At 42.2% G+C, this 25503-nt stretch overlaps 1 protein-coding gene across 1 annotated transcript in view; it reads left to right on the top strand.

Moving 5' to 3' along the window:
• Nucleotides 1-789: 789 nt before the first annotated feature.
• The window catches only part of CHD2 (chromodomain helicase DNA binding protein 2), a 72433-nt gene continuing 47719 nt past the window's right edge, over nucleotides 790-25503 (top strand). Inside the window, exons 1-5 of the mRNA XM_086471498.1 lie at nucleotides 790-831; nucleotides 3508-3579; nucleotides 4280-4369; nucleotides 8601-8661; nucleotides 17793-17926. Of these exons, the coding sequence (XP_086327624.1) occupies nucleotides 17865-17926 (62 nt within the window). The 5' untranslated portion in view covers nucleotides 790-831; nucleotides 3508-3579; nucleotides 4280-4369; nucleotides 8601-8661; nucleotides 17793-17864. The remainder of the gene's footprint in view (nucleotides 832-3507; nucleotides 3580-4279; nucleotides 4370-8600; nucleotides 8662-17792; nucleotides 17927-25503) is intronic.

Below are 25503 nucleotides of genomic sequence, written 5' to 3'. Positions count from 1 at the left end.
GCCCTGAGGGGAGGCTTGTGCGGACGGGGCGCGAGCCCGCGGCGGGCGGGGCGGGGGCGCGAGCAGGCGATCAGGAGCCAATGGGGAGCGGCCGACGCCGCTCTCCAATACTCGGCGGCGGGCGGTGAGGCGGGGAGCGCGGCCAATGGGAGGCCGCGGCCGCGTTGCGCGCGGGCCCGGGGTAGGGAGGTCGAAGGAGGGCGCGGCGCGGCCAATGGGAGCGGTGCGCGCGCTCGGGCCTGGCGGGGAGGGCGCGGCGCGGCCAATGGAGAGCGGCGCGCGGCGCGCGCGCAGCCAAGGGCGGGGCGGTGCGGAGCTGGGAGCGGGGGGGGGGGAGGGGGGGGGAGCTGCGCGCCGTAGGTAGGGGGCAGGGGCGCGGGCCCGCCCCTTCCTCGCCGCAGTGAGTAGTGAGCGGGCGGCCATGTTGTGCGGGGGGGAGGGGAGGAAGGAGTTGAGAGGAGACGGGAGAGACTCTCTCACACACACGGCACAAGATGGCCGGGGAAGCAGCCGCAGCTGCAGCCGGGCTCCCGAGCGCCTTCCCCGCCGCTCGGAGCGGGGAGGCCCGGCGAGCGCCCCAGGTGCCGGTCTCGGGGGCCAAGTCGCGTCCGGCACTTTGGGGGTTCCGGGGCGACGGAGGGCGGCGAGCGGGGCTGCCGCGCAGGGCTGCCGACGGGCGGAGGGCAATGGCGCCGGGCTCCGGAGCTCTGCCCGCGCCTCTCCGTCGCCGGGCGGGCGCGGGGCCGTCCTTCGCCGCGGGCAGGGCGAGGAGGGGAGCGGCGCCCCGTTCTCGGGGCCCCCGTTGCCTGCCAGCGGGCTGCTCGTCGCCGGGTAAGTGCCTGAGTGCCTCGCTTCTCATTGTCCTTTGTCCTTGGGAGGAAAAACAAAATGTCCTTGGAGCCGGGAGGGGGAGGGGGCGCCTGCCTCTCCCTGCCCCCCCCCCCCCCGCCTTTCTCTGAGGGGAGCCTCGGGGACCCCCGTTCGTCTCCGTGACCCCTTTTGGGTTCAAGGGGGGAGCCGCGCAGTTCGGGGAGGGAGCGGCGGGAGAAGGGGTGCCGCAGAGGGAGCCCGGCTCGGCGAGCGCCCCGGTGACACCGGTCGGCTCCCGGGCTGCAGAGCGCTCCCCCTCCCCCTTGCTCATGCAGCACCGAGGGGGCTCCGCGCACCCCGTCCCCCAATGCAGCACGGAGGATGGGGGCAGCTGCAGGCGGGTTCCCCAATGCAGCAGTGAGGAGAGGGGGGGCTGCAGACCTGTTCCCCTCCAGTGCAGCGTGGAAGGGGGGCATCTGCAAACCAGCTTGTAACTCCAATGCAGCAGTAAAGGGAGGGGGGGGAAGAGGTGAAGGCTGTTCTACATCATCAGTTAAATGTTTAGCCCCGAGCCCGTCTCTGTTTAAAGAGCATTTGTTGCCCGTTGCTGCTCAGATGGGGATATGTTTTCGTAGTTTGTAAGAACAAAGACGCCATGTCCTTTTCTCTTAAAAATAAAACTTGGTGGTTTTTTTGTGGGGTGTTGGCTTTTAACTCTTTCCAAACCAGTAAGAAAAAACAGGCTGCGGATGAGACAGCTTAGTACTTTACTGAAACAATAGATAGAAATTTACTTCACTTGAAAAACAGCGGTTCAGGTGCAGAACTTTAAAGAAAACTCTTAAGAATTACGTGCAATATGATTTTGCAATTAAACCGGCAATACGAAAACTTACAAGCTTAAAAAAAACAAAGCTCGGGCATGCCAAATCTACAGTTTAAAGTTGGCAAAATACTACAGTTGTGATTTAGAGGACACTGCGAGAAGAGAAGGTAGTTACTTAAATATGAATTACATGATAAGGAAACGAGTGGGATTGTGTATGACATTAAAAGCTTTTAAAAAGCATTTATTGGGTGTCAGGTTTGGTTTTAGTATTCAGTTTATGCATTTTTAGGGGACCTCGCAGTCATTTCTGTTTACGTAGCATTTTTATCGTTTCGAAGGTTAATAATTTAGAAGTTGTACAACACCTATTGCACGACTTTCTGAAAATGCAAGTTTAAATGGAATGCCTGATGTTTGTTTTGCGTTGGCTCGCATTCAGCAATTACCAATTTAAGGGTAAAATTGTGATTTCAAATGCATAAAAAGTCTGTGTAGTAGAGCGAGAGGTAGATATTAAGAACTTTAGTTTTAATTGGAGTTTGTGTAATGCCGTATTTGTTGGATTTGTCTGGTGTACACTTGTACAGAATTATAAAACTCCGTGCAGGTTTTAAATACTGCAATTTGAGGTAGATCTATATTTTTCGGTACTTCCTCTGCAAATACGAATCCGTCATTGCAACAATGAAACTTGGCTGTTTTGGGGAATACAAATACAAGTTTCAGCAACCATTGGACTTCTATCACCTTTATGCAGAGTGTTCAGTATCTTTGTTTTAGATTTGGATTATGGTGGTTTTATAACCTCAGCAACAGTTCTGCAGTGTAGAACAGGTTGTGACATACACACTTTGCTGAAAAGAAAGTTCTAGCTTTAGGTGGGTGTCTGCTGTATTTTCCTTTTTTTAATATATTAGGGGATAATTTTTTAAATAGCTTTGACTTGCTTCTTTTAGCTACTGAAAATAAAAAAAGCAGCTAAGTGTCTCTGAAAATAAATTGCTCTTAATTCTTAACGTATTTTATTTAATTATTCTGTATGTTTGTATATATAAGGTGTAGGAATTTAAATTTATATTTAGATCTTTTAATGTAATATTAAATTTTTTTTTTAAGTTACCCATGTATTTACAGAATGATTCCAGAGTTCTTCTAGAGTATGAAATAGGGGTGATAAATATAACTGCTGCAAAATAAAATGTTAAGCCTTTTCATAAAAGGCAAGAAAAGTTGGCTAGAGGTGGTGCAAATATGGTGTTCCTTGTGTTAAAGAGCATAGTTTGGGATCTGATTAAAGGTTAAAGAAGCTGCAGGCTTTAAAACTGTGTTCTGAAGGGCAAAAAAGGTATCTTTTTTGGGGAGATCAGATCACTTGTGACATAAAATTCAGAGAAGCTGATGACAGAAGCCATTTTAAAATTACTTTGCTATCACTAGAGGTTTTATTTAATTTTGCATAGCCTGCTTCTAAAGACTGTAATGTGAAAAGTACAAGGACTGAGAGGTATTGTGTGATAAATTTCTCTTAAGAAAAAAAAATCTGAAATTGCCTGGATGTTTGATTTTTAAGTCATTCAAAATTAAAGTAATGGGAGGCAGAAGAGCAGATTGCAGTTATTCATGCAAAAATACAGATCATGGATGTTGTATGTCAGTCGCTCTTCATCTCCAGTGCTTTTCTTCAGCCAAGTATGTACAGCCACCCGTACTTTTTATTTTTAGAGTTGAGTTCTAAAGATAAAGTTACTGCTATCATAAGTTTTTCCTAACTTATTAGGTACCTAAAGATCAATAAATTTCAAGCATCTGACTTGTTCTGCTTTTCTAAAGCAAAATGCTGAAAATTTCCGTGCTTTCTTTTTTTTTAGGTAGACTTCCATGAACAATACCTTATTTCCTGACTGGCTTCCAGAAGAATCGTTCATTCCTTATTTTTTTAGGTAAGAGTGGTTATAACTTATGGTAGTGTGTGTTTTTGATCTTGGGATTTGCCTTTTTGCTACTGTGGAGATGGGAAGAGAAAAAAATCTTTTAAATTGGAGGGGACACATTTTATCAATTATCTGGACTTTTTAAAAGCCTTTTTTTGCAAATATGGGTAGACTGTCTTAAAATAATGTGATGTATATGCTGCTACTTCTGTATAAATTTTAGTTTACTGAGGCTATTTAAGTGGATTGTTGTTGATTTTGTATATGTATACACATAGATATGTATTGTATTTGGTGGGATGTGACTATTTTTTCGTATAGACCCAGAAGTTCCGTATGTCCCATTTCACGAGTGAAAATGTGCATTGAACTTTAAAAATTGTTTGGGTTTTGTACTTAATGAGTTTTTAGCATTAATGCTTGGGGATATTGTAGAATTTGTATGTGATAGTAATAACCCTAGACTTCAGGTATTCAAATAGAAAGAGATTTTTGGGGCCTGTTTCTCGTGTTTGGAGACCTGAATGCTAATGCTTGGCAAGGATAGAATCTTACCTTTTTGTACTGTAGGTAAAATTCTGATTAATTGTAAGACACCTTACGTGTTTCATAAAAGTTTGTATTGGTCGAGAACATTAGAACTGTAGGTAAAATCTGTATGTACCTTTGTTGTCAGACAAACCTGGTTTTGTTTTTTTTTTCTTTAAAGGCTATTGCTGGATGTTGTTCTTGCTTCCAAAGATTCAGATGGCTGGTTGGGTAAAAGACCTTGAGCAAAATTCTGTACTGTGCCTACCAGGTATGTTATACCATGTTGTGAGTTTTGTTTGTTTGTTTTTTAAATTATCCTGGAAGTTTTTTGGTTTTTTTTTTTTTTTTTTTTTTTCAAAATAAACATTGGACGTTTAAGCTACAATATTTTACCTAGTTGAATTTTCTTTTAAGCTTTAGTATGTTTGGAAACTGTTAGTGCGTACCAAATACAGTAACGTTAATGTCTCCTTACACACCTTCTAAGATTTTTATGGTCACTCACAAATAAGACTTTTTTTCTTAAGAACCTAAAATGACCATACCAACACATTGTAAAATAAAGCTGTGCTTATGAGGATTGCCATCTCTACTAAGGACGTTCAGGCGAATCAAACTTTAGAAATGCTTTTCCTTCAGTTCAGTGTATTGGTTCATTAGCAAGTGACGTTCATAAACTTTTCCAATAAATTGTTTTTATACAATAAACTTCAAAATTCTCTTTTCAGTGTAAATTTTACTCTAAAAGCCTAAACCTGTACCCAGTCGTTATGAAATACCTTGCTGTCCTTCCTGCAGTATAAACAAACAAGCTTTCTAGCGTTTGATTATTATTTTTTTTTACACTTTATGGTTCTGCATTTAGAGACAGACTAAGGTGTTACATTTGAGTCATGCTTTCACCACTGTGTAATTAAAAGTTGGGGCTCTTGTTTGCCTGTCTTAACTGGTTCCTTTTCACAGTTTACCATGCTGGGGTACTTCAATACATATTCAGGATCTCAAAGCGTAAGGTGTCCTCGTGAAGACATATGTGTCAGAATTCTCAAAAATACTCTTGATAATTTGCTTTTTAAAATTACATAGTTTATCATAATAACTTAAGAGGACAGATCTTGTTAACCCCTGCCTGAGTGCAGCTATTTGTTGTCTTGGATGAAGGCTTCAGCCTGTTCGTACAAGAGAAGTCCCACACCAGTTTTGCTAAGCTTTTTAAAAATGTCTCGTTAGGTTGGAACAAACCCTTATTTGCAGCAAGTCACTGCTAGTATGCAAGGCAGAGTGCAAGTAATATTTACAGATAATAGACATGTGCCACACGCCATGGATGTCCTGCAACAAAACACCGCTAACGAACAAGGCTGTTCGGTATGTTCTAGAACTTCATTGTGTAACTGTCTGATGTGAAGTTTGAGAATTGGAAGTTCGCGTTAGAAAGGATCCGGTGCCTTGAGAAGCACAGCAGAGCATACCTGAAATCCCACGTGCCTTTTCCATTTAGAGGGTCAAAATCACCAGATACTGCGCAGTCTTAGGAGAAAGGCAAGACGAGCCTGATTCACAAAAAAAGTCTGATAGTAATAATGGGATTGAACTTCTCAAACCGAAGACTTGTGTTCCTAATGTTAAATCATTGAATGTCTAAAGCTGCAACTTGTAATTGACCTGCTCTTAAAAAAAAATAATTAAAAAATACAGAACTTGAGCAGAGTCGTCATGACTGACCTGAGCTTTTATGATTAATGTGACATTGAGCACTTTGATCTTAATGGTCTTACATATTTCCTATATTGTCATGATGCTGTTTGTGCTGAATAGATACTGTAATAAAAAGAGTTTTAAATGTCCCATGTTACTTTTGTGAGTTCTTTGGAGCTGCCTTTTTCTTGTAAAAACAACGTGTTTTCATCTAGTAAATGGCAGCTTGAGGTTTAGGTTAGGTAGAGCTCAGTAGGCCAGATGCACTCCTGGGGACTTGAGGGAAGTTTTAAGTTCCTGACCACCCTACAGCATGCTAATGGGGTTTGACAAGGTCAGAAGAACGCTCTCTGGTTGAGCCTTAACTTTTTCAGTCGAGGAAGCTGTTCCTCTGTGGTGTTACGAAGCCATATGAAGTGTTTGCATAGAATTCATCTGTAGCGTTGACAGCTTATATGGAAAGATGTCGGTGTGGTGATGTGGGTCATCTTTCCCAAAATACTTCCTTAATTTATCCCGAGAAAGAATCTGATGTCAGGTAAATAGCTTTAGAGGGTGTGACCTCACCTCATGCTGTAAGAGGGGATACGCTTTCCCGACTCTTAGAGCTAACAGTGCCAATCTTTTGGTGAGGGAGTCGCGGTTCTATGATGCGAGGCATTTTTTATGTCACGTAGGCCGTACTGTACTTAAGACGTCTCATTTTATAATTTAAAAAATAAATATAATACTACCTAACAAAAAGTAAATCAGTGTTTATTTTTGAATAGGGGATGGATTTTTTTAATCACACAGGGGCTACAACAATTATTGTGAGTAGTCTGGTTAAAAGATTTTTTAGTTTGACACTTAAGTAGTAAATTGAATGTTAAATAGGAAACACAGGTATAAATCCAAAAGGCTATTTTTTTTTTTTTTAAGCTGTAACTTTTCTTTACTAGCTCTGTAGTTCATGGCTCTTGGCATAACCCTTCAGCTCTTGTGATACATTCTGTAGTTCATGAGTGACTGTATTTTGGATATTAAAATTTAAAACCTCAGAATACAGCGATGTACTTTATAATGGTGGAAAAATGGTCACTCGTGTGATCATATGAATGAAATGTAAAATGTTACTGACATCTTGGCTCTGTTTTTACAAAACTCATTGTTTGGTTCATCTGTTCGCTTCAGAGAATTCTTACTACTTAAGTGATACCACTCTGACAAATACTAGGTTCCTTTTGCAAAATTTTGCTGAGGTCAGAAGAACACACTCTTGTCGGAGTCTTAGTAACTTTTTCAGTGGAGGAAGCTGTTCCTCTGTGGTGATGTAAAGCCATATTAAGTATCCTCACTACAGTTTCTGTGAAATTACCATAACTGGATGCTAACTCTAGAATTGAAGAAAGAGGAAAGAACTGGAACGCAGATGGTGTATGTTTAGCTGTGCTGTAAATTACTAAAAATGACTGAGAGCTGTAAGTTGAAAAATCTTTCAGTCATTAACTTTACGTAGTCTTCTTACGTTAAATCGTAGTTTCTAAGCGGTGGGGTTTTTTGAATGAAATGGTACGTATAGGACAGAAGGAAATTTAAAGGGCATAAGTAAACCTCTTCAGCTAATTCATGTCCTGTGCTTCGCATGACTGATATGTGCCTCTTAGATGATCAAAGTCCAGCCACCATCTTGTGTTTCTTCTACCAAGTGCCCATCCACCATGTTAGAAGTACTTCAGTTTTGTGCTTCCGTTTAATAGCAGCTGTTGGATCCCATTTAAATGCATGTTTAAACCTCTGAATTTCATGTTAGTTTGAATATTCTACATGTTTGTGCCAGTTTACTACTGTAATTTTTTATCATTTCCCTTTTCTAAAGGGATCTCTTCTGTATTAATAATTTCAAGTAAATTACATGAACAAAAAAATTACAATTCTGTTCATCACAGCTTTCACTTTACACATCTGATTAGCTGTCAATTTGAAGAGAATTTAGAAGATTGTAGAAAATTATGCACAGTATACTATCAGTGAATAGGTTCATTAATTTTTACATATTTGAGGCTACATTCCAGTGTCAGTGGATTCTGAGAGACTGCGAGAGAAGCAGTTTGCTTGTACACGCTAGGTGGATAACTTGTGTGGCTCATAGTGGCTGACTTCATGTAGATGAGATTTACAGTAAAAAAAGGGGGCTTTGTGAGTTGTTTTAGGTGTATTTTAATCTTAATACTTCTGCTTAAGGTGATTTTGATTATTGATGTCAATAAACATCTTCAAAGTCACGTTGTCAAATTTGGGCCTTGCCCATATGGAGATAACTTTGAGATTTAGAGTAGATAACTTGTTCCGTGTCAGTGTATGGAACGATTTTCACTGCATCTAGCTGGTACTGCTTCTCAGTAAGATGAGTATTTTAATTATTTTTATGGGAAGGGCAGATGTTCATTTAAGCGTACTTCCACTTGATGCCCCATTGATCTCTTTCAAAAATTTCAAAACCCATTTTTTTTGTTGTAGCTTTGTTTCTCATGGGATCTGTGTACAGGACTGGGTCTGAATTACTTGTGTGGTTTGCACAGGTTCTGTGATAACAGGTTGCCTAGTGATACTTGAAATTTATAATAAAAATGTCTTTTGTACCGTATACTATGATGTGCTGGGGCTGATTTTGATTTGGCTTTTTTTTTTTTTCGTTTGAGGATGGGGCTTTTGTAATTACTGTTAGGCTAGTGCTCTGGTCTTCTAGACCGTTAAGTTTTAATTACTTTTTAAAAAACTTTCTTTTAATTCAAATGTTTAATATATCATTTTCCCTACAGATGTGTTGAGGAATTGATTTACTCACTGTAAGCAAAATAACTGCTCTTGGTTGAAGCACTGGTAAGTTGTTATTCCTAATAACATTTATTTTTTAGCTTTAAAACCCAAGAAACACACATGGCTATAATGTTGAACTTGCTGAAGTTTTTGGCTGAATACTTCCTGAAGTTCCTTAACGTGTGTCTGTGTGCACATGTGTGTTTCTAGAAGGTTCACTTAGGAGGACCATTCTTTCTGGGCTCTTAGGAATGAAGCTGTACTTTGATAGTATTCTCAACCTGTCTTGCTGGAGAACAGCTTTCACATCTAATTGTAGTTCTTTGGTCTTCTCCTTCTGTGATTTGGCTCCATATTTTGTTGAGAACTATTAAATCATAGAATTGCTTGTTCAGAAGGGTTTGGTACACCAGTGTCCATCTGTCCAGCCAAGTACTGCTCACAATTTGGGTAACAAAGGGCGTGGAAAGTATCATAGTAGGAAGAACTTGTCCTACAAGTATCTTGTGTTGTCCTTTTGTGCTTCTGTCAGGATCAGTGAGAGTCTTTGAGCAGATAGTAACTGTCTTTTGTTCTATGATTGTTCTGTTTCTGTTCTTCATTCATGAAGTCTCATCTTTGCAGAAAACGGTATGTCATGCTGATACAGTCTCCTGTATTCAGCAGCTAGCTGAGAGACTTCGTTTAGGAATCATTCCTCATACAGTCAAAATGCAAAATCGGCAGGCTTGAGTAGAAAAATTCGTTCAGTTCTATGCTGGATGAATACGGGGATAGGATTTTCTCCGGTTTCTTTAACTGAAAGGAATTTGGTCTTGATGACCTTTTGCTGTCTCTAGCACGTTCTGTGACTCTCTTGGGAGCTGTCTCTGGAAAGACCCAAGTCCTTTTGTCTTCCTGTCCGCTTAGAATTCAGAGTGCTTGATTCTGCGTTTTTAGTTAGGGCATCTATTGCATTTTGTGTATGTGAGTTAACTTTTTTTTTTTAGTGGGAAGCTGTTCCTGTAGAACTATGCTTCGCAATACACACTCTTCTTTAAAAGCGACAGTTTCTTGGAGAAGGTTCTTTCAGTATGACGTGCTACCTGATGGAGTAACGCCTTCCTGCAGACAGCTTGAGAAAACGTTGTTCCAAGATGCAAATATTGTCTCGTTTCAGTGGATAGATGATAGTGATGTTTAACTGTCCAGTGGCTATGTGTGGTAGCAGAGACCTTCAGCAGCCGTGCTTACCTGGTTCAAACTGCCATCGGTGCTGCCGCAGGAGCTAGAGAAGCAGCTGCTCTCTGTTTGTGCTTCGAAGTCCCGCGCTTTCTTCTGATCTGCTCGTGTGATGCGGAGACTAACGTAGAGCTCTTTTGAAAGGGAAAAGGAGTACGTGGGGGTAAGGCGCAAACCTCACTAGATCATGTTATCGTGGCCTTGCGCTGCTTTTAGGGACATTCAGTTTTGAAGCTATTTTATCATGAGTTTTCTGCCCTGAAGCAAAACAGTAGAATTCATGAAGTTTGTGGGGAATTTAGTTCTTTTGTGTGTATATGTGCTCAGTTTTGATGATCTTTGATTAGTGTTTCATCTCTTCTACTACTGTCTTCTGTAAGTTTTATTACTTTGTTCTTTCAGAAGTCTTAAGCTATTTTTTGCGCTGCAGGTATGTGTAGAACAGCATATGTCTTGCTATGTTAGAAATAAATGTTATTTCTTCCAACTACTCCTCAAAACTCTCCTATGCTGTCTGCTGTTGCCTTTTTTCCCCAGTCACCTGCTGTAATATAATGCCCATGGCAGGGGGATTGGAACTAGATGATCTCTAAGATGGTGATCCCTTCCAACCCAAATAATTCTGTGATTCTGCAGTCTGTAAACATGTGACTCGTTCCATTTTTACATTCATCTTTCTATGTGCGTTTTTTCTGTTTTCTCTCATTGGATTGTAAATGAGCTGTTGTCAGGTCTGGTTTCTTGAGCAGGAATTTGGCTTTTCAGTTACACAGTGAAGGAGTCTTCCATCCTTTTCTGTTTTATAATCCTTGCCTAAAGGAAGGGGTGAATGTGGATCTCTTAATTGACTTAAGAGTTGTCTTCAAAAGAAGTTGCTTCAAAATGCATTTGTAAAAACATCCGAATGTATGTATCTTGAAAGGTCTAGTATTACCCTCTCTGGTTAACATAGGTAATGTTTAGCTGAAGCACTGATTTTTATTTTTATTTTTTTTAGTAGAAGGGGGAAAATACTTGAAAACCCCAGGAGCTTTATTAAAGTTGGCATACTTTGCTTAACGCAATGAAGTTTATTATTTGAAAATAACACCCACGAAAGAGTGCACCTGTGAATGAAGTTACATCTTACCTGAAGTTAATCTCTGAATCTGAGAAACCTGGCAAACAGCCTTTCTTAGCTAAAAATACGTGGTCCTACACGATTTATGCTTTTACTGCTGTGCTTCCTGAACATCTGAGAGTGGTAAAAGCAGACTTAGGACTGTCCTGAGTATGTAGTTACTTTTAAAGATCATTATGGCCTTCAGATGCCAATAAAGGGCGTGTTGCTTTTTCTGTTAGTGTAAAAGTTACTAGAGACATGTCTTCGAAGTTCATTAAAGCAAGATTTTATTCTCAAAGTGTAGAACCTCAGGTTTGGTTTGCTCAGAACCTCATTCTGTCGATTCAGCTCCCTCTGTTGGAGTGAAGGGGATCCCCTTTGCTAGCAGTATGTCACCTTGGCTTTTAAGCTTAAGCCTCAGAGTGTGAGAGTTTTCACTCTGGAAAACTTTGTAAAGGTATTGGTGTCTTAGGCACCTGCACTGATGCCTGGGTGTTTTACACATTGTTGTTGGCCTTCAGTCTCACACGTAAGAAACGCAAGGTTTCAATAGATGTGACATTGCTGGAGCCATGTTTTTGGCCATAAGGGATGTCTTACTGCTGTGGTCTCTTACTAGGTAGAGCGACAAATAATTGATTACAAAAAAACTGAAGAGGAAAACTTTGTAAACTCAGATGTTTCAAAACTGTTGCCTTGAACTTTTAGGTATGGTTGGGAATGTTTCTGTCTCTTGATACGGAGTGTCAATGTGTTACCAGTGATTTGAAGGCAGTCTTGACAGTATTCCATGACTGTCTGGGTCCCTCATTTAGCCCAACCAAAATACTGTGTTTGGAAACAAGTCCAGTAAATAGTGGATAATAGAAGCTTGAAAAATGGGATGATGCCTAATTGATGTTACAGAAGGAATGGAATACTTATGTCATCTAGCAAAAAAATTGGGCTCTTCAGTGACTACCTTAAGGGTAGGACTACCATTGAGTATGTCTTAGTGGAGATGGAGTACGTTTTTGCAACCATATTGAAACTTCTTAGTAAAATGTGCCTTAATTCATAAATAAACAAGTGCTCTGAAATCTTTTAAAGGAAACGTAGATTTCACATGAAAAAGTGTACGGATTGCTATTAATACTTGGCCATTACTGTGGCATCCTTTTGATGTATGAATAACTTCTAGAACAAGGGCTGTTGTAGCATGTTCTTAATTATAATATATCATCAGTTCTGTTTACTCCTAATTATTTTACAAGGCCAAGAGAAGAGTTTAAAATGAATGCGGTGGGGTTGCTTACAAATTTTTTGGTACAATCAAGTGTAGGTGAACCTAGTAGGGAAACTTGCCCTTAAATTGCTTTTGGCAGATCTCATTAGTGTCTAAGGCAGAAGGCTAACCCAACTGAAAAGGGCCTCTCAAGGTTGACTAATACGTAACTAAATTACATTTTTGAGAGGTGGGGAAAACTGATGCCAGTAATGAAATTTCCTAATGATAAGCCTCTTACAATGACTATAAAAATTATTTTAATGATCTTATTTATGGGGTTTCCACTGTGCTCATGTTAGTACTTCTGAGTATTTGATTGTGACAATAATGAACAACTTTGTGGTGGTTTATTTTTCATGTTTTGGTACTTCTGTCAAGGCATTAGCATTAAAAATTATTAAAAGTTTTAATTTCCCTTCAGATGCCTAAATGGATTTGAAATTAGGCTAGTATACCCATAAGAACTGAAAAAAAAAAAAGCCCCAAACCAAAACAACCCCAAAAACTTGTTTATTCAGTTTAGTGTGGAGGGGAAAAAAATATTTCGAAATATTTAATTCTTGTCTTAACTGAGATGAGTTGGATGCTTGAAACAAGGGATTTCTGCAAACTTCAATGTTCAATTTCTGGTTCTGAAAATGTGAAGATCCTGTGGTTGAATACTGTTGTGACTACGCATGTTGCGCAATGCGAAGTGAACTACCAGATCCTGCATTCCACTTGTGTGGGGTACTACTTTTCCATTGTATTTAAAAGAAGGAACTCTAAAGAGGAATATAAAACAGGACATATGGGCAGTTGTGGAAGTCAGACTGAGGTTTGTTGCACTGGTTCCATTGCTGTTTGCTTTGCTGTAGCTGGTTGTTTTGAAATGAGAATGGGGAAACTGGAATGATGAGGCAGAGGCCACTAGATGGCTCCACTGATTTTTTTGCTGTACTATGGGTAATTTCTGCATCCCTGGTGAGAATCTGTCCGGGATTATCCAGGGCAACAACATAGTGGTGGAGTTGGCTTTCAGACTAGAATGACGTTAAAGCTATATGTGTTCAAAAGAATAAATTGTCGTTGGAGTGCAGATACACAAAGTCCTGAGGGCATTTTCAAACCTTTTTTGTATGTCAGTCATTTCTATGGTTAGCATTGGTTTTAAAATGATGTTCTTAGCAGTTAGTAACTTCCTGTACTTGATTTTTGCAGTAGTAGTATTTTTTTTAAGTACATGAGCATATTTTTCTTGGAAGAAAATATAAAGATGGGGACATTTAGTTTGTATTTGTCCATGTGGAAGTCATTTGATCAGTTTGGTTTGTCAGTCATCTGTGGGTTTGGTTGCTGTTACTTGAAGAGTAAGGTTAGAATATGGATCAGGAGTAGTATGGTGGCCTTGCTAAAGGCAGCTAGTGTAACTTGTTACCGTTTTCATCTGACTTGTGACGTGTCCTTTCCCACCAGTAACTCAATCAGTCATCCTGTTTGTTCATAAGTGTGTGTTTGCTGTTGCACTGTATGTCTTTCATGAGCTGGAAACTGGGTTAAGATGGTGGAATGTCTTGTCTTCAGTCACCATCTCTATACAGGAAACCAGTTTTCATGCCCGTTACATTGGTTTTGGTGGATCTATGTCTTTGAAGAATGGAGCATGGACAGTAGTTAAAAAATTTGGCTTATTATAATGAACTTGGTTTTCTACTAATCCGTGTCAGCTTTAGTAGATGGGTTAGTCCAGTAAAGGTGGTTGCCAGGGCAAATATCTCTGATTTTGCACTATTTGTATCTCTAGTGTTTTAACACTACAGAGAAATTTCAAATGGAATTTATGGAGCCTGAAAGGGTTCTTGAACTTCCAATCATTCCTCCCCTGCTATTTTATAGTTTTGGTTAAAGTTTTGACTCTTGAACTAGTTGTTTGTTCATGATAAAAAGTAGATGTTCTGGAATGCGTAATACGGAATGAAGCATCAGTTATATGTTTAATCTGTCTTCAAGGTACAGTAGTTGAATGTCTTTAGTTTAAAGATATTACCTGTATTCCAACAGCATTTTTCTTTTAATTTTCCATAAAGAATCCAATCAGATGAAGAGTGTCAAAAGGAGTCTACGAATGAGACACCAAGATGGCAGTTCCACTGTTGATTGAGAGGTTGAGGAAATGGACTAATGCATGAGTGCTGTGATATGTCTGTCCAAGAGAAGGATGTTAAAACATGGACTTGCGTGTTACTAAACCAGAGAAGATCTGGGTTGTGATCATCGTATCAAAATGGACTTTGCACTTGAATTAATCAGGGGACTGTATCAGTGACTATGCAATGGTGGATCTGTTTGAGGACTGGGTGGCAAAATTTTACTCTTGGGTTGTGTATGCATAACAGGCAAATTTATTTGGTAAGAGATCTGTTGCTACCCCTTTGGAGAAAATGTAATGTTTTTTTTAAGTGATTTAATAAAAGGTTTTGGTTTCTTTCACACTTTGTGTTTGTCCTTTCTGGCTGAATCTTTTTTTTTTTGTTGTTTTGTTATTGTGTTGATATTCAAGTGGGTTACGTTTTTGGTTGCCATTAAACTGAGAAATACTTCAGCTGCTAAGCACTAAAGGCAAGCTAAAATTTTGCACTATACTTGGTTTAAAATGTGGTTTTCGTTTGCAAATTATGTTCACTTTGCCATGACTTCCAATGAATTTTTATTTGCTGGTTTGTTCATTCAGGTGCTTGATGTTAGGGGTTTTTCAGTACTTGGCCTATTGTCAGGGTACTTCTGCTGAACTTTCTGAAGTTATTTTAAGACAGAGTTGATATCAATTGAAGGTTGGGCAAACATGACAATAAAGGAGTACTTGAATGTTTTGTGTAACTTTTTAGGTAAGCTTCTTCAGTTGTGTATGGGTACAGAAGCTTTTCAACAGATTTCCTGGATGACATACTTCCTAAACAGTCTATTAGGTCTTAAACTGTTCTGTACAAGTGTCCAATCTGCTTCCCTGTTACTTAATGTAGACTTAGCTGTATGATACTGTACCATGTATTTGATGGGAAAAAAAGTTATTTTTTGATGCTGCTACAGATGACATGTTAACCTTTACAAGTGAATTTAAAAATGGTTCTAATGTTCAAAAACCGATTTCCTTTCAAGTTTCTTGAGGATCAAATAGTTAAACTGTAGCCACCTTCCTATGTCTGTTTCACCTGAAATTCATAGTTGTCTTTGTTTTATGCTGGAGGGCCAAGATGACAAACCTGGTGCTTAGATAACATAGGTGTTCTCTCTTAAAAACAAACAAAATTGGAACAAAACCAAACAAACCCCTACTGAGTGTGTTTATAACCATTTGGCTTGTAGATATCCATTTTTACCATGATGAATTGCTCATGCCTGTTTAATCCCGCCATTTTGGTGATACATACTTGGTCAAGTTTGGTTTTGCCGTGTGTTACGTGGTGGAGTTGGATACTGGGACCAACCTAAAGGGTTCCCCATTCAGATGAATGGATTTCCTTAGTGTTACCCAAAATTGCTTGGAATGGTCTTGCATTGTGTTTTAGTTCTTGCAGTTTAGGTGCAAGGGGTCTTCTGTAAATAACCAGTAAAGTGAAATTCTTTTAAAATGGCCTGTGGCAGCAGAATGTTCCTACTCAAACCCCTTGACATGGAACGATGGCAGGTTGTTGGAGGATGTGCATGGCAAGCGTGTGCAGGAGTTGGCAGGGACCATCTTGGTTCTGCTGGTAGAAGACGATGGTTTCAGGCTGTTGGGATGCTGGGCCACGGATGTCCCCATAGAAGCCCAAAGTAGCCCATTACCGCCTTCCCCCCAGCAGTCCCCCAGTGTCTGATTTCACGGTCTTGTTGTGGTGCTTATGAATATGCAAGATGTCCTGGCGCTTTAAGGAGTCTGTTGCCTGTGGGAAGACTGGTAGTCAGAATACATGTGGTGAGGGGATGCTGGGATGTCCTCCATTTCCTCTGTGCTACAACCTCTCCCTACTGGGGTGTTGTATTCAAGATGTTGCTTGATTTCCAGTTCTACAGCTTGGCTGTTGTATGGCTTGAAAATGAATTTGTTGTGTTAAAATCTGTTAACGAACATTAATGGGTTAAGAAAGTGAATTAGAAATAACCCTTTGAATGATGTCGGGCTTATTTTACACTAGTGCCTTTGCATAATTGATGAAAATTGCGTAGCTGTTGGATTTTTGTTGTTGGGGAACACCACTAGGGAGGCGCTGTCGAGCTGGAGGGGGGTATCAGCAATACCAGGCTGGCGTAGGAGCGGGGGCTGCTCTTGTCCCAAGCTTTAAGTGCAGGTGTTGGGTGAGGAGCGGAAGAGCTATTGTCTGGGGATATTGCCACTGAATTGAAAAAAAGCTACCCCTTGGGTGGGGTGAGCCCCAAGGTGGGTGGCTGCTGGCTGCATGGCTGTTAGCTCCACTTCCATTCTTTCAAAATGGCTTGTAACAGCACCACTTCCTGTCCAGGGAGGAAGTAATTTTAGCCCAGGCACTGAAATATTTAGCAAATCTTTAAAACAAAAGGCACAAATTCCATTTCTTTCTGGTTTCAAAAGGGTGCCTGAGCCACATGGGGTTAAGGTGCCCCTTCAGCTGGGGTAGTTTGGAAGAAGCCAGGGCTGTGTGGGGTAGCAGGCACCCTTTAGGTGGAGGCTATCTCTTTTTTTGGTAGAAATGAAGGGGTGGGTCTATGGTACATCACCTGAGTTGTGGGGTAAATGTAGAGAGTGTCAATCAAAGGCAGAGCTCAGAGCTGGGAAGGAGCTCTAGATGGCGGCTGTGCCTTAGAGAGAGCGCGCTCAGCTCCGTGCCTTCCCCAACACTTTACGCAACTTTCCCTAACTTTCGGGCAGCCTCAGGGGGCCCCCACAGCCCCTTGCCTCTCCTAGGCACTAATCGGGGGCCGAGCGGACCTTTTTCGGGCAGAAAAGCAGCTTTTGAGGGCTCCCTTTTCGTGCCTTGCTGGAAAGAAGAAGCCGTGGAGAGAGCCCAGGTCGTTGTTTTTCCAGCTTAGAAGCCATGGCGTACCTCCATTTTTGTGCGCTCTCCTAATGAGCTTTTTCCCCCGGACATTTTTGTACTAATTATCGCTTCTTTTGCTTTATCGGCAGCATATTTTTGGGATTAGAATATATATTTTTTTTTTCTTTCTCTGAAATTTGTATTTTATCGTTATAACTCTAAATATTTTGGATCTAATGTTTTTCCACTACCCGAAACTAATATCGACTTGGTCCTGGCGGCGGTGCATGGATCAGGTAGGTGAGCAATTAATAATAATAATTTTTAGATTTCTGCCGTTTTGAGCAGTTTGATTTTCGACCGATTTGAGCTGTATTGGGATGACGCAATAAGATACAGAGATTATTTGCATCCAGTGTTACTTTGGGAAAGTTTGCAGGATGCTCCTCTACTGTGTTTATTCTCGGATTTTTCTTCTAAAAACGATTATTTGTTTTAAATCTCCGTTTTGCCGAGTTGATCAGTGTTGTGTATTGTTATAACAATATCATTGCAGCGTCAGGACTTTGTTCCTGATAATGAAAGCCAGTGAAATGAACTGGGACCTTACCTTTCTTTCAACTTTTGACAGTAAATACCTGGGCACAGGACTTCAAAGCAAACAGACACCCCTGACCCCCTCTTAATATTTAAGAATAAAAAGATGATGAGAAATAAGGACAAAAGCCAAGGAGAGGAGGGTTCAGTCCACAGCAATGCATCGAGGTATGATCTATCAACTTTCTTTTTTTTTTTTTTTTGTAAAACCTGTGAATACCCTGTTTACTTTGACAGCCTTGGGTTACTGTCAGTGCTTAATAGAAAACATTTTACTGATTTTGCTTCCTTTTTAAGGAATGACCTTGAGATTGTTAGCATGCCACACCCTATTTTTTTTTGGTAGCAATTTCTGAAAGTTGTGTTGTGACTTAAGGGCCCATGTCATAGTCAAAAGGTACTGTACCTTGATTCAGGGGAGCCCTTTCCTCTGTATTATGTTTTTCCAGCTTTTGAATTTCAGTTTTTAGGTTTTTTGTGCTGTGAAAAATGACCTTGTCGGTTTAGCCATTGCTGCATTGCACCATTTTACATACAAGGCAAATTTTTCTTTGAAGAATCTCAGAAGTCTAAACTTTAACTGAGGGCCATACAGAAGCCTGGTGTAGTAGTAAATTATAGTAAATAGACACAAGAAAAAGTTACATGAATGAAAAAAAGCTCATTTTAAAATATAAACTGGAAAGTACCTGTTTGTCTGATACCCCTTACTTCAAATTTTATTTGAGCTTGTAGAACTTTGATACTGTTTAGGTATTTTAGAATATTTTTATACAATTTAACCAGACTTTCTCCTGCTGGTGATAGGATTTCGTATCGTAAAATATACACTGGGATTGTTAACAAGAGGCTCCAAATGCTTTGCTTGTTTGTTTTATATATTTTTGCTCAGAGTGTTTTTATTTACTTTTGTCGAGTAATGAGATTCTTTACAGATTTTTATAAACTTAACCTTGATGTGGGAAAAGTATTAAATACTGGAAATGCTTGTTTGCTAGGAATACAGAAGTATAATTACTGAATTGCTCATTTTGTATTTAAAGGGTCGGCTTTTTCAAAAATGGAATTTAAACTATACGCATTTATGGTTTATAGTTTGTAAATACACTTGAGTTTTGCATTTTGTTAATTTTAATTGAATTGTGGCCTGTTTATTTTTCTCTGATGTTGTCTTCAGTAATTTTTAACCGACATTAATAAAAAAGAATTCTGAACTGTCTGTTGTATCACATGTGCTCTATGTGATGTTTGCAGGTGTTTGAATAGTGTTCTTGATGTCCAGTATTTAGCCTTTCTTAGACACACAAACTTGAAATACTGTGGGAATATATATATTATCAAATTACTGTAACCTTCTAGCATAAACTCAGATGGTATTCTGGATGTATTAAAATTGCCTTCAAATTTTAAATCCTAAAATGGGTATGGGTAAATTGGTTTAATTTGAAATTATTATTAACTGTGCCTCAGGGATTGCTGAAGCAGTACATGTAGCACCTATAGAGAGCTCTAATAATAATGCAGTTTAAAAACACATCAGACTTTCAAAACCGTGCTATCTTTCTATTATTGTAAATGTCGCACACAAAATTTTGCTTAAAAAGTCAAAAAAATTACTTATGATTCAGCTTATTTAACTCTGCCTTTTTTATTAAAGTGCAGATTATCAGCAAGAGCAATAATAGATATAAATTGTTCGGGGAATCTAAATTAAGGTATTTTATTGGTGTTAGAAATATTATGCAAAATAGGAGATAAAATTGGAGATATCTAGCAGTAGTTCACAGATCTTTGGGGGTTTTTTTTTGTCCTTAGGGGTATCATATTTGCATAGTGTCTCATGTGCTTCTGGTGTTTTCACTGAAAGGTTATTTATCATAATGGATCAATTTCCATGTAACACCTGTTGTGTGAGGTTACCCTTCTGCCCCTTCACAATTTTTTCTCGGAATAAACTTGCTGTGGGTAACATTCACTCACCTGAAATGTGGGAACCGTGGAGCCCAGGATATTTGTAAGTGAGCCCTGTCGAGCTTCTTTCTGAGCTGTGAGTCAGCTGAATGTCGTAAAATGGGCTTTACTTCCTGAGGTTGCCTTGAAGTTGTAGGGGAAATGATTTCTAGGAAGTAAAGCCACTGCTTTGCTTTACTGTAGCCCAGAAATGCACTGATGTCTGCACTTCACGTGCTGCTGGCCAGCTTTCTCCTGGGTGGTGGGACCAGCTCCGTGGAAGTACGTGAAGTCCTGTTACATAAATGCTGGTGGGTGGAAAAGGTAGATACGGCCGGTGCCATTCACCTGGGCTGGAGAAGCAAAAATGCAGGACTAGGGAGAGGTGTTCAAGCAGAAGAAAATACAATTCCTGTCCATCACCTTAGTGTCCTGGCTGGGAAATGTGTTTGGAATTGGACTCCTACCTTTCCAGTCCTAAGGAAATGCAAAGGCATATGCTGAATAAACAAAACCACCTGAGAATTGTCCCCAAACAGATGATTATTCTTGGGGTGGGAAATGGTGTTAACTCTTGTGTTTGTAAGCCGAGGGGTGTCTTGCTGTTCATCTAGAAAGGCACCGACACCTGCCCTTTGTGTGGTGACAGTCAAACTTTCCAAAGTGGAAGCTGGTTAATTTCGTGCAACTTCCTCCACCTGGGATAACAGCTGGTGTGCTGCAGCTGCTCCTATCCACCCCCTGTGTACCTGGGACTTGCATTAAATAATTGAACAAAATCCTGGTGTGTTTTCTAGCATCTTCTGCGCTGCATTTCTGAAAGGCAGGTGGTGTGAGAGGGTACATCCGTGGTGGAACCCTCATGGCAACTTCAGAGGTGAGAGGCAGGCTGGGGCCCCCCTGAAGGGCAGGGGTGAGTTTTGTAGGGGATAGCAAGTAACGGGCGGTGGATACGTTGTTCCTCTCGGTTCCCCGGCCTGCATCTGTTGCAGCTGCTCTCGCACCTCCCAAATACCCTGGTGGGGGAACGGTTTAAGCTACCGAAGCTGCAGGGCTGAACAAACCCTTGCATCTGTAGCCAGCTCTTGGCTTCTCTAGCACTAAACCATCATTTCTTAGGGAGGGGGAAAAAAAAAATAAAAGGGTTGCGGTGGGTGAGATGTCTGCCTGTTTTCAGAGAGCTGGAAGTGTGAGGTCTGGAATGGCGTTTGTTTGGCTCAGTGGCCACCCCACAGCGGCAGGGTGCTCTGCGGCGGGGGCTGCAGCCTTCGCGGAGCATAACACCCTCGTTTTACGCGGCAGCCATTTTATGAAGATGTAGTTCCATACGAAGGAGGATCTGGGGGGGGTGTGCGTGTGTGTGAGGGAAGCGAAGACTTTAAACAAAAACCGCCCTCCCCGGCTGCCGCTGAAGGCGGAGGGCATCCCTCCGTCCTGTCGGTAGCGCTCGGGAAGCCCCGGCTGCCCGTGGAAGGAGAGGGGAAGGCTGCCCCGCCTGGCATTTTGGTGCGGGTCCAGTGGAGTCACAAAATGGCTGTTCCTTTGTGCCGCAGCGCTGACAGACATACTGCATTGCACTGGGCGCGCGCGGGAGCAGCAGGAAGTTGCCGGTGGGGAGTTCAAAGGCCATCTTGTGCTGGCGGGGGGCGGCGATTGGCTGCGCGCGCCTGGTAACAGGCGGGGGCAGGGCCCGGCCGGCGCGTGATGGCTGCGCGCGCCGCCTCTCCCGTGCCAGCCCCGGGCTCCGCCGGGCCGGACTGGGCCGAACTGGGAGCGACTGGGAGCCGCGGCTGCCTTCCCTCCCTTCCGCTTGTCTGACGGGCGCGGGATTTTATTTTATTTATTTTATTTATTTATTTTTAATAGCGCGGCTATTTTGAGAAGCCAGTGGCTTGAAACGGAGCGGGGTTATTTCTGGTGCAGCTCTTTTCTTTCTTTCTTTCTTTTTTTTTTTTTTTTTTTAAACTTCAAAGGGAATTGCAGAGTATCACAGTATTCCTGCAACATCTGGCCTGGGTGTTTTGTGTGGGTTTCCCCCCCCCAGCATTACGGCTTTCAGCATCCTTAAATCACTAGAACTCACTCTTGCTTTCAACCGGCATTTTTGCAGCTGATTTTCTTTTGAGCCGAGTGGGAACGTTGAACACGTTTATTAAAACGCCTCGAACTGTGGGTTTCAGCTCTTCAGCCAGGCTGAGGCGTTATTTTTTTAGCTGTTGCAGCCATTGTGTGTGTACCTCAGTTTCACTTGCACTGCTGGGTTCTTCAACAAGGATTTTTATTTTTTCCTCCTTTTTAAGCTTTAACCCTTTATGAAGCGCTCCAGAGGCCTTTTTGAAAAGGGAAAATGCTTGATCAGTGCAGGGCACAAAAAGAATAATGTGCACGGAATTCATATGAATAATGATGTCATCTGTGCAGCACAAAGGAGACTGTTCTTGTTTTGCTTGGTTACTTCTGTTTCACATTACCCTCTCGAAGGAAATGTCTCATCTAATTACGAATGCACAATTCTGAGACTTTCAACTTCTCTGTTTCCTGTTTTGTGATGGCTGCCAGGAATGGATACAATCTATACGGTGCTATAAAAAAGGCTCGCCAACTGCAAGAAGCTACATTTAGCTGAAATTAATCTCTTCTGGATTGTTCTTTTTAGTGAAACATCTTAAGATAACTTATCAAATTTTATGTATTCTGTAAACGAAGGGCTGTTCCGCTGAATAAAAATGGAAAAATGGGAATCAAGGGCTCACCTGGGTAGTTCTGTAACCGTGCAGAAATGTTTCCGTGGCACGCAGCGTGTGCTGCTGCCGGGGCGCTGCTGTGCTGGTGCGCACGTGCCCGCACGCATGTGCCCGCACCGCTCTTGCCTAAATTTATTAGTGCCTCCAGCCAGGAGAAGCTGACGTGGCGAGATTGTAGACGAGAGCCAGTTCCGCTTTCTGGCGGGTTTGGCGTTTCACCTGCTGCGCTTTGAGGGCAACAGTCACCCTTATCTGCACCTTCCCCCATTTCCTATGTGAGCCGAAGCCAAACTCTCCCACGGCTCGGGGAGAAACGACGTCACGCTGCAGCGCCACGGTGGCGTCCCCCGACCGCACGTTAGGGGGTGGCACTTCTGAGAACACGGGCTCTCACGTGGGTATCCCGGGAGCAGCGTGGCTGTCCGCATTGGGGCTACAATAACCACAGTTAACGTTTGCATTAAACCAAACATTTCTGCTGTTAGCTCTGTGTTAGAGCTTTGAGAGGGCTCGGAGGGAGGGCCAGGAAGGCAGTCCTGTTTAATCTCTCCCCCTCGGTATAGGGAGAAACCAGTTCCCATCTTTGTTTTCGTGTTTCACCCCTCGTCTCACAAAGCTGTTCATGCAGTTAGCGTTGCTATGCCTGTCTCAGAGGGATTTTTCTACTGGCATTCTCTTTATTCAGGCTTATCACTGCTGGTTTTAAGGAGCAGAGGAGGGTACCAGCCGCAGATGCAGGGGGTCTAGCCACGTGGTTATGTACCTGGGACTGTGAGCAGGAGTGTAGGGACCAAACTGGAGCTCCTGATGCCGTGGCCTTGCTTCATTTGAACTCGAGACGGCTAAAATAAACCTGCTTTGGGTAGCTTTGGCAGCTTATGCTGAAATTGCGTCTGCTGATACCTAACCTGGAGGTGTGTATATCCGCTGCGTCGTTCCGTGCTGCAGACACCAGTTCCAGCGGGAATTGCGATGTTAAATAAGGCTGTTAAGTTCTGAAGGTGGAGAAGCCCTTCTAAATCTCCCATTGCCCCTAGCTGAAATCCAGCTCAGGAAGGTGATGATAAAGGATGGAGAAAGATTCTGCTCTGCATCGTCTCTTCAAGGAAAATAAATACAAATAGAATGGCACTGGGGGAGGGAATGGCCCGGATTACCGTAATTAGAGATAAGCAGCCTTCTAGCAAAGGATGTACTGTTCTACTGACACGGTGTCTTACATAAATTTTTCTGGTGTGTTTTTTCTTAAAAGACGTGCAGTGAAATACCACTTGAAGATGCTCTTTCAACAGGTGATGGTGTGCTTGTAAAGTCTGCCTTTATCCTGTAGAGGATCCTTGAAATGAAAGCAAAAGAGACTAGATGAGAAATTCACGTCTAGTGACTTGTAGTGAAGCTTTTGTAAGTCTGTCACGCTGTTAATGCTCCTTTTCTTGGAGCAGGGCGTGTCTTTTGGGTATAGTAAGAAGCAAAATGCTGATGAGTCTTTCCAAATGTGCAGTAGCTCTTATTACATCACTGCTTGTGCAGCACTGCTGCTAAATTATAATTTTCAATATACAGCTTTATATTCACTTGTGGGCTGAAATAATTACACTGCAGTATATGTGTTTTTCTTGCCTCGACTTCTGAGGTTAAAAAAAATAAAGAGTTTGAAACGGTGCTCTCCGATTCCCTTCTGGTGTTGCGCTGGTGTAATGCTCGCGTGGCGTTGCGTCTTGGCAGGGCTGCTGCGGGGTGTTTGCCAGGCACCGGGTGCTGTGCAGGCGGGAGGCTGAACACCTCCCTGCCCACAAACCTTTACCCCTGCTGTGAACAAGGGTGTTGTGATGTCAAGAATCCACTGACTCCAGAACACCTGGCTCCTTAGGAAAACGTTGTGTTGTAACTATTTATGGTTTTTGCAAGTTTTATTGCTAGGTATAGATGACTTACTAGAATTGCTCATATATTAATTATAGGAGTCATTTGTATCTTTTTGGTGGGGAGGAACCTCTGCTCTTAACTACAGAGTAATTACGGAGTTGTCACCGGTTGAGAGCTTTGAATGCCATGTGCTGTCTGTGAAACGGAGGCTTAATGATGAGCCTTAAATCTCTTGGTTAAAAACCGCTTTTAACTGTTACTTGAAATAAAACCCTCAGGCCAGGTCAGCCTCCCCTCTTCTGAACTGCAGGTCATCTGGAACCAGGAAGGAATTCGTGCCTCTTCGTGTTATGGTTAATGATTTTGGATCCTAAATTTCCGTATTACTGCATTTCTTTAATCTGTTGGGTCTTAAAGAAAGTTTGCAAATGTTAAGGCAGAAAAACCAACCACCCTTTCTGGGCTAATTTAAAGGGAAATTGTGTGTGCACGCTCCAGTGCCCCCTGCCCCACACATCTACAAGAAGCCGGGTGCTGCCTGTGTGCCAGTTCCCTTCGTGCTGCCACCGAGCTCCAGCCTGGCCGTCCCCTGCTGGGCCAGAGCCGAAGCTGCGGCAGGCCTGGCAGAGGAGCACAGGTAACAGGAGTGAACCCCTGCCAGCGCCCCGGCCTCCTGCCAGCGCCTGGGTGTGCGGAGGTGCTGGGCGGTGGGTGCTGCCAGGAGCCAGGCTGGGTCCTCCCGCGGGTGGAGGATGGGGATGGAGCGCTGAAACGCTCCGCCGCCTTCCCGGGGAGGGGGAAGACAGGCCCTTTTCAAAACCCTGAGAACGGCAATTGTCCTTCCCTTTCTGTGCAAGGAAGGGGAAGGATGCTGCCTTTGGAGATTCTCAATGGCGCTCCTTAATCAAGCAGACAGGTTTTGACTCCTTTTGTCCCTGCGCTGTTTTTTTTTTTTTTTTTTTTTTTTTTTCTTTTCCCACTAAACATCCCAAGCATTTTCAGCCTCTGGCTCAAAGATCAGAGAGCGAGAGCGCCAGCTCTCTCAATCATGAATGAACTGCTCGTTTTGCTTGCTTATGCAAGCATAATGTGGTGCCTTTGTAGTGGAGGAAAAAAAACCTGCTTTTGGAAAATACTTGTCATTCAAGATCACCCAATGTGCTTTGCAGGGAGCTGCAGCAGAGC

The sequence above is a fragment of the Leptosomus discolor genome, chromosome 11, assembly GCF_034619465.1.
Source record: "Leptosomus discolor isolate bLepDis1 chromosome 11, bLepDis1.hap2, whole genome shotgun sequence".
Lineage (NCBI taxonomy): Eukaryota > Metazoa > Chordata > Aves > Leptosomiformes > Leptosomidae > Leptosomus > Leptosomus discolor.
The sequence above is the reverse complement of the archived record's forward strand: the minus strand, read 5'-3'. Positions and strand labels throughout refer to the sequence as shown.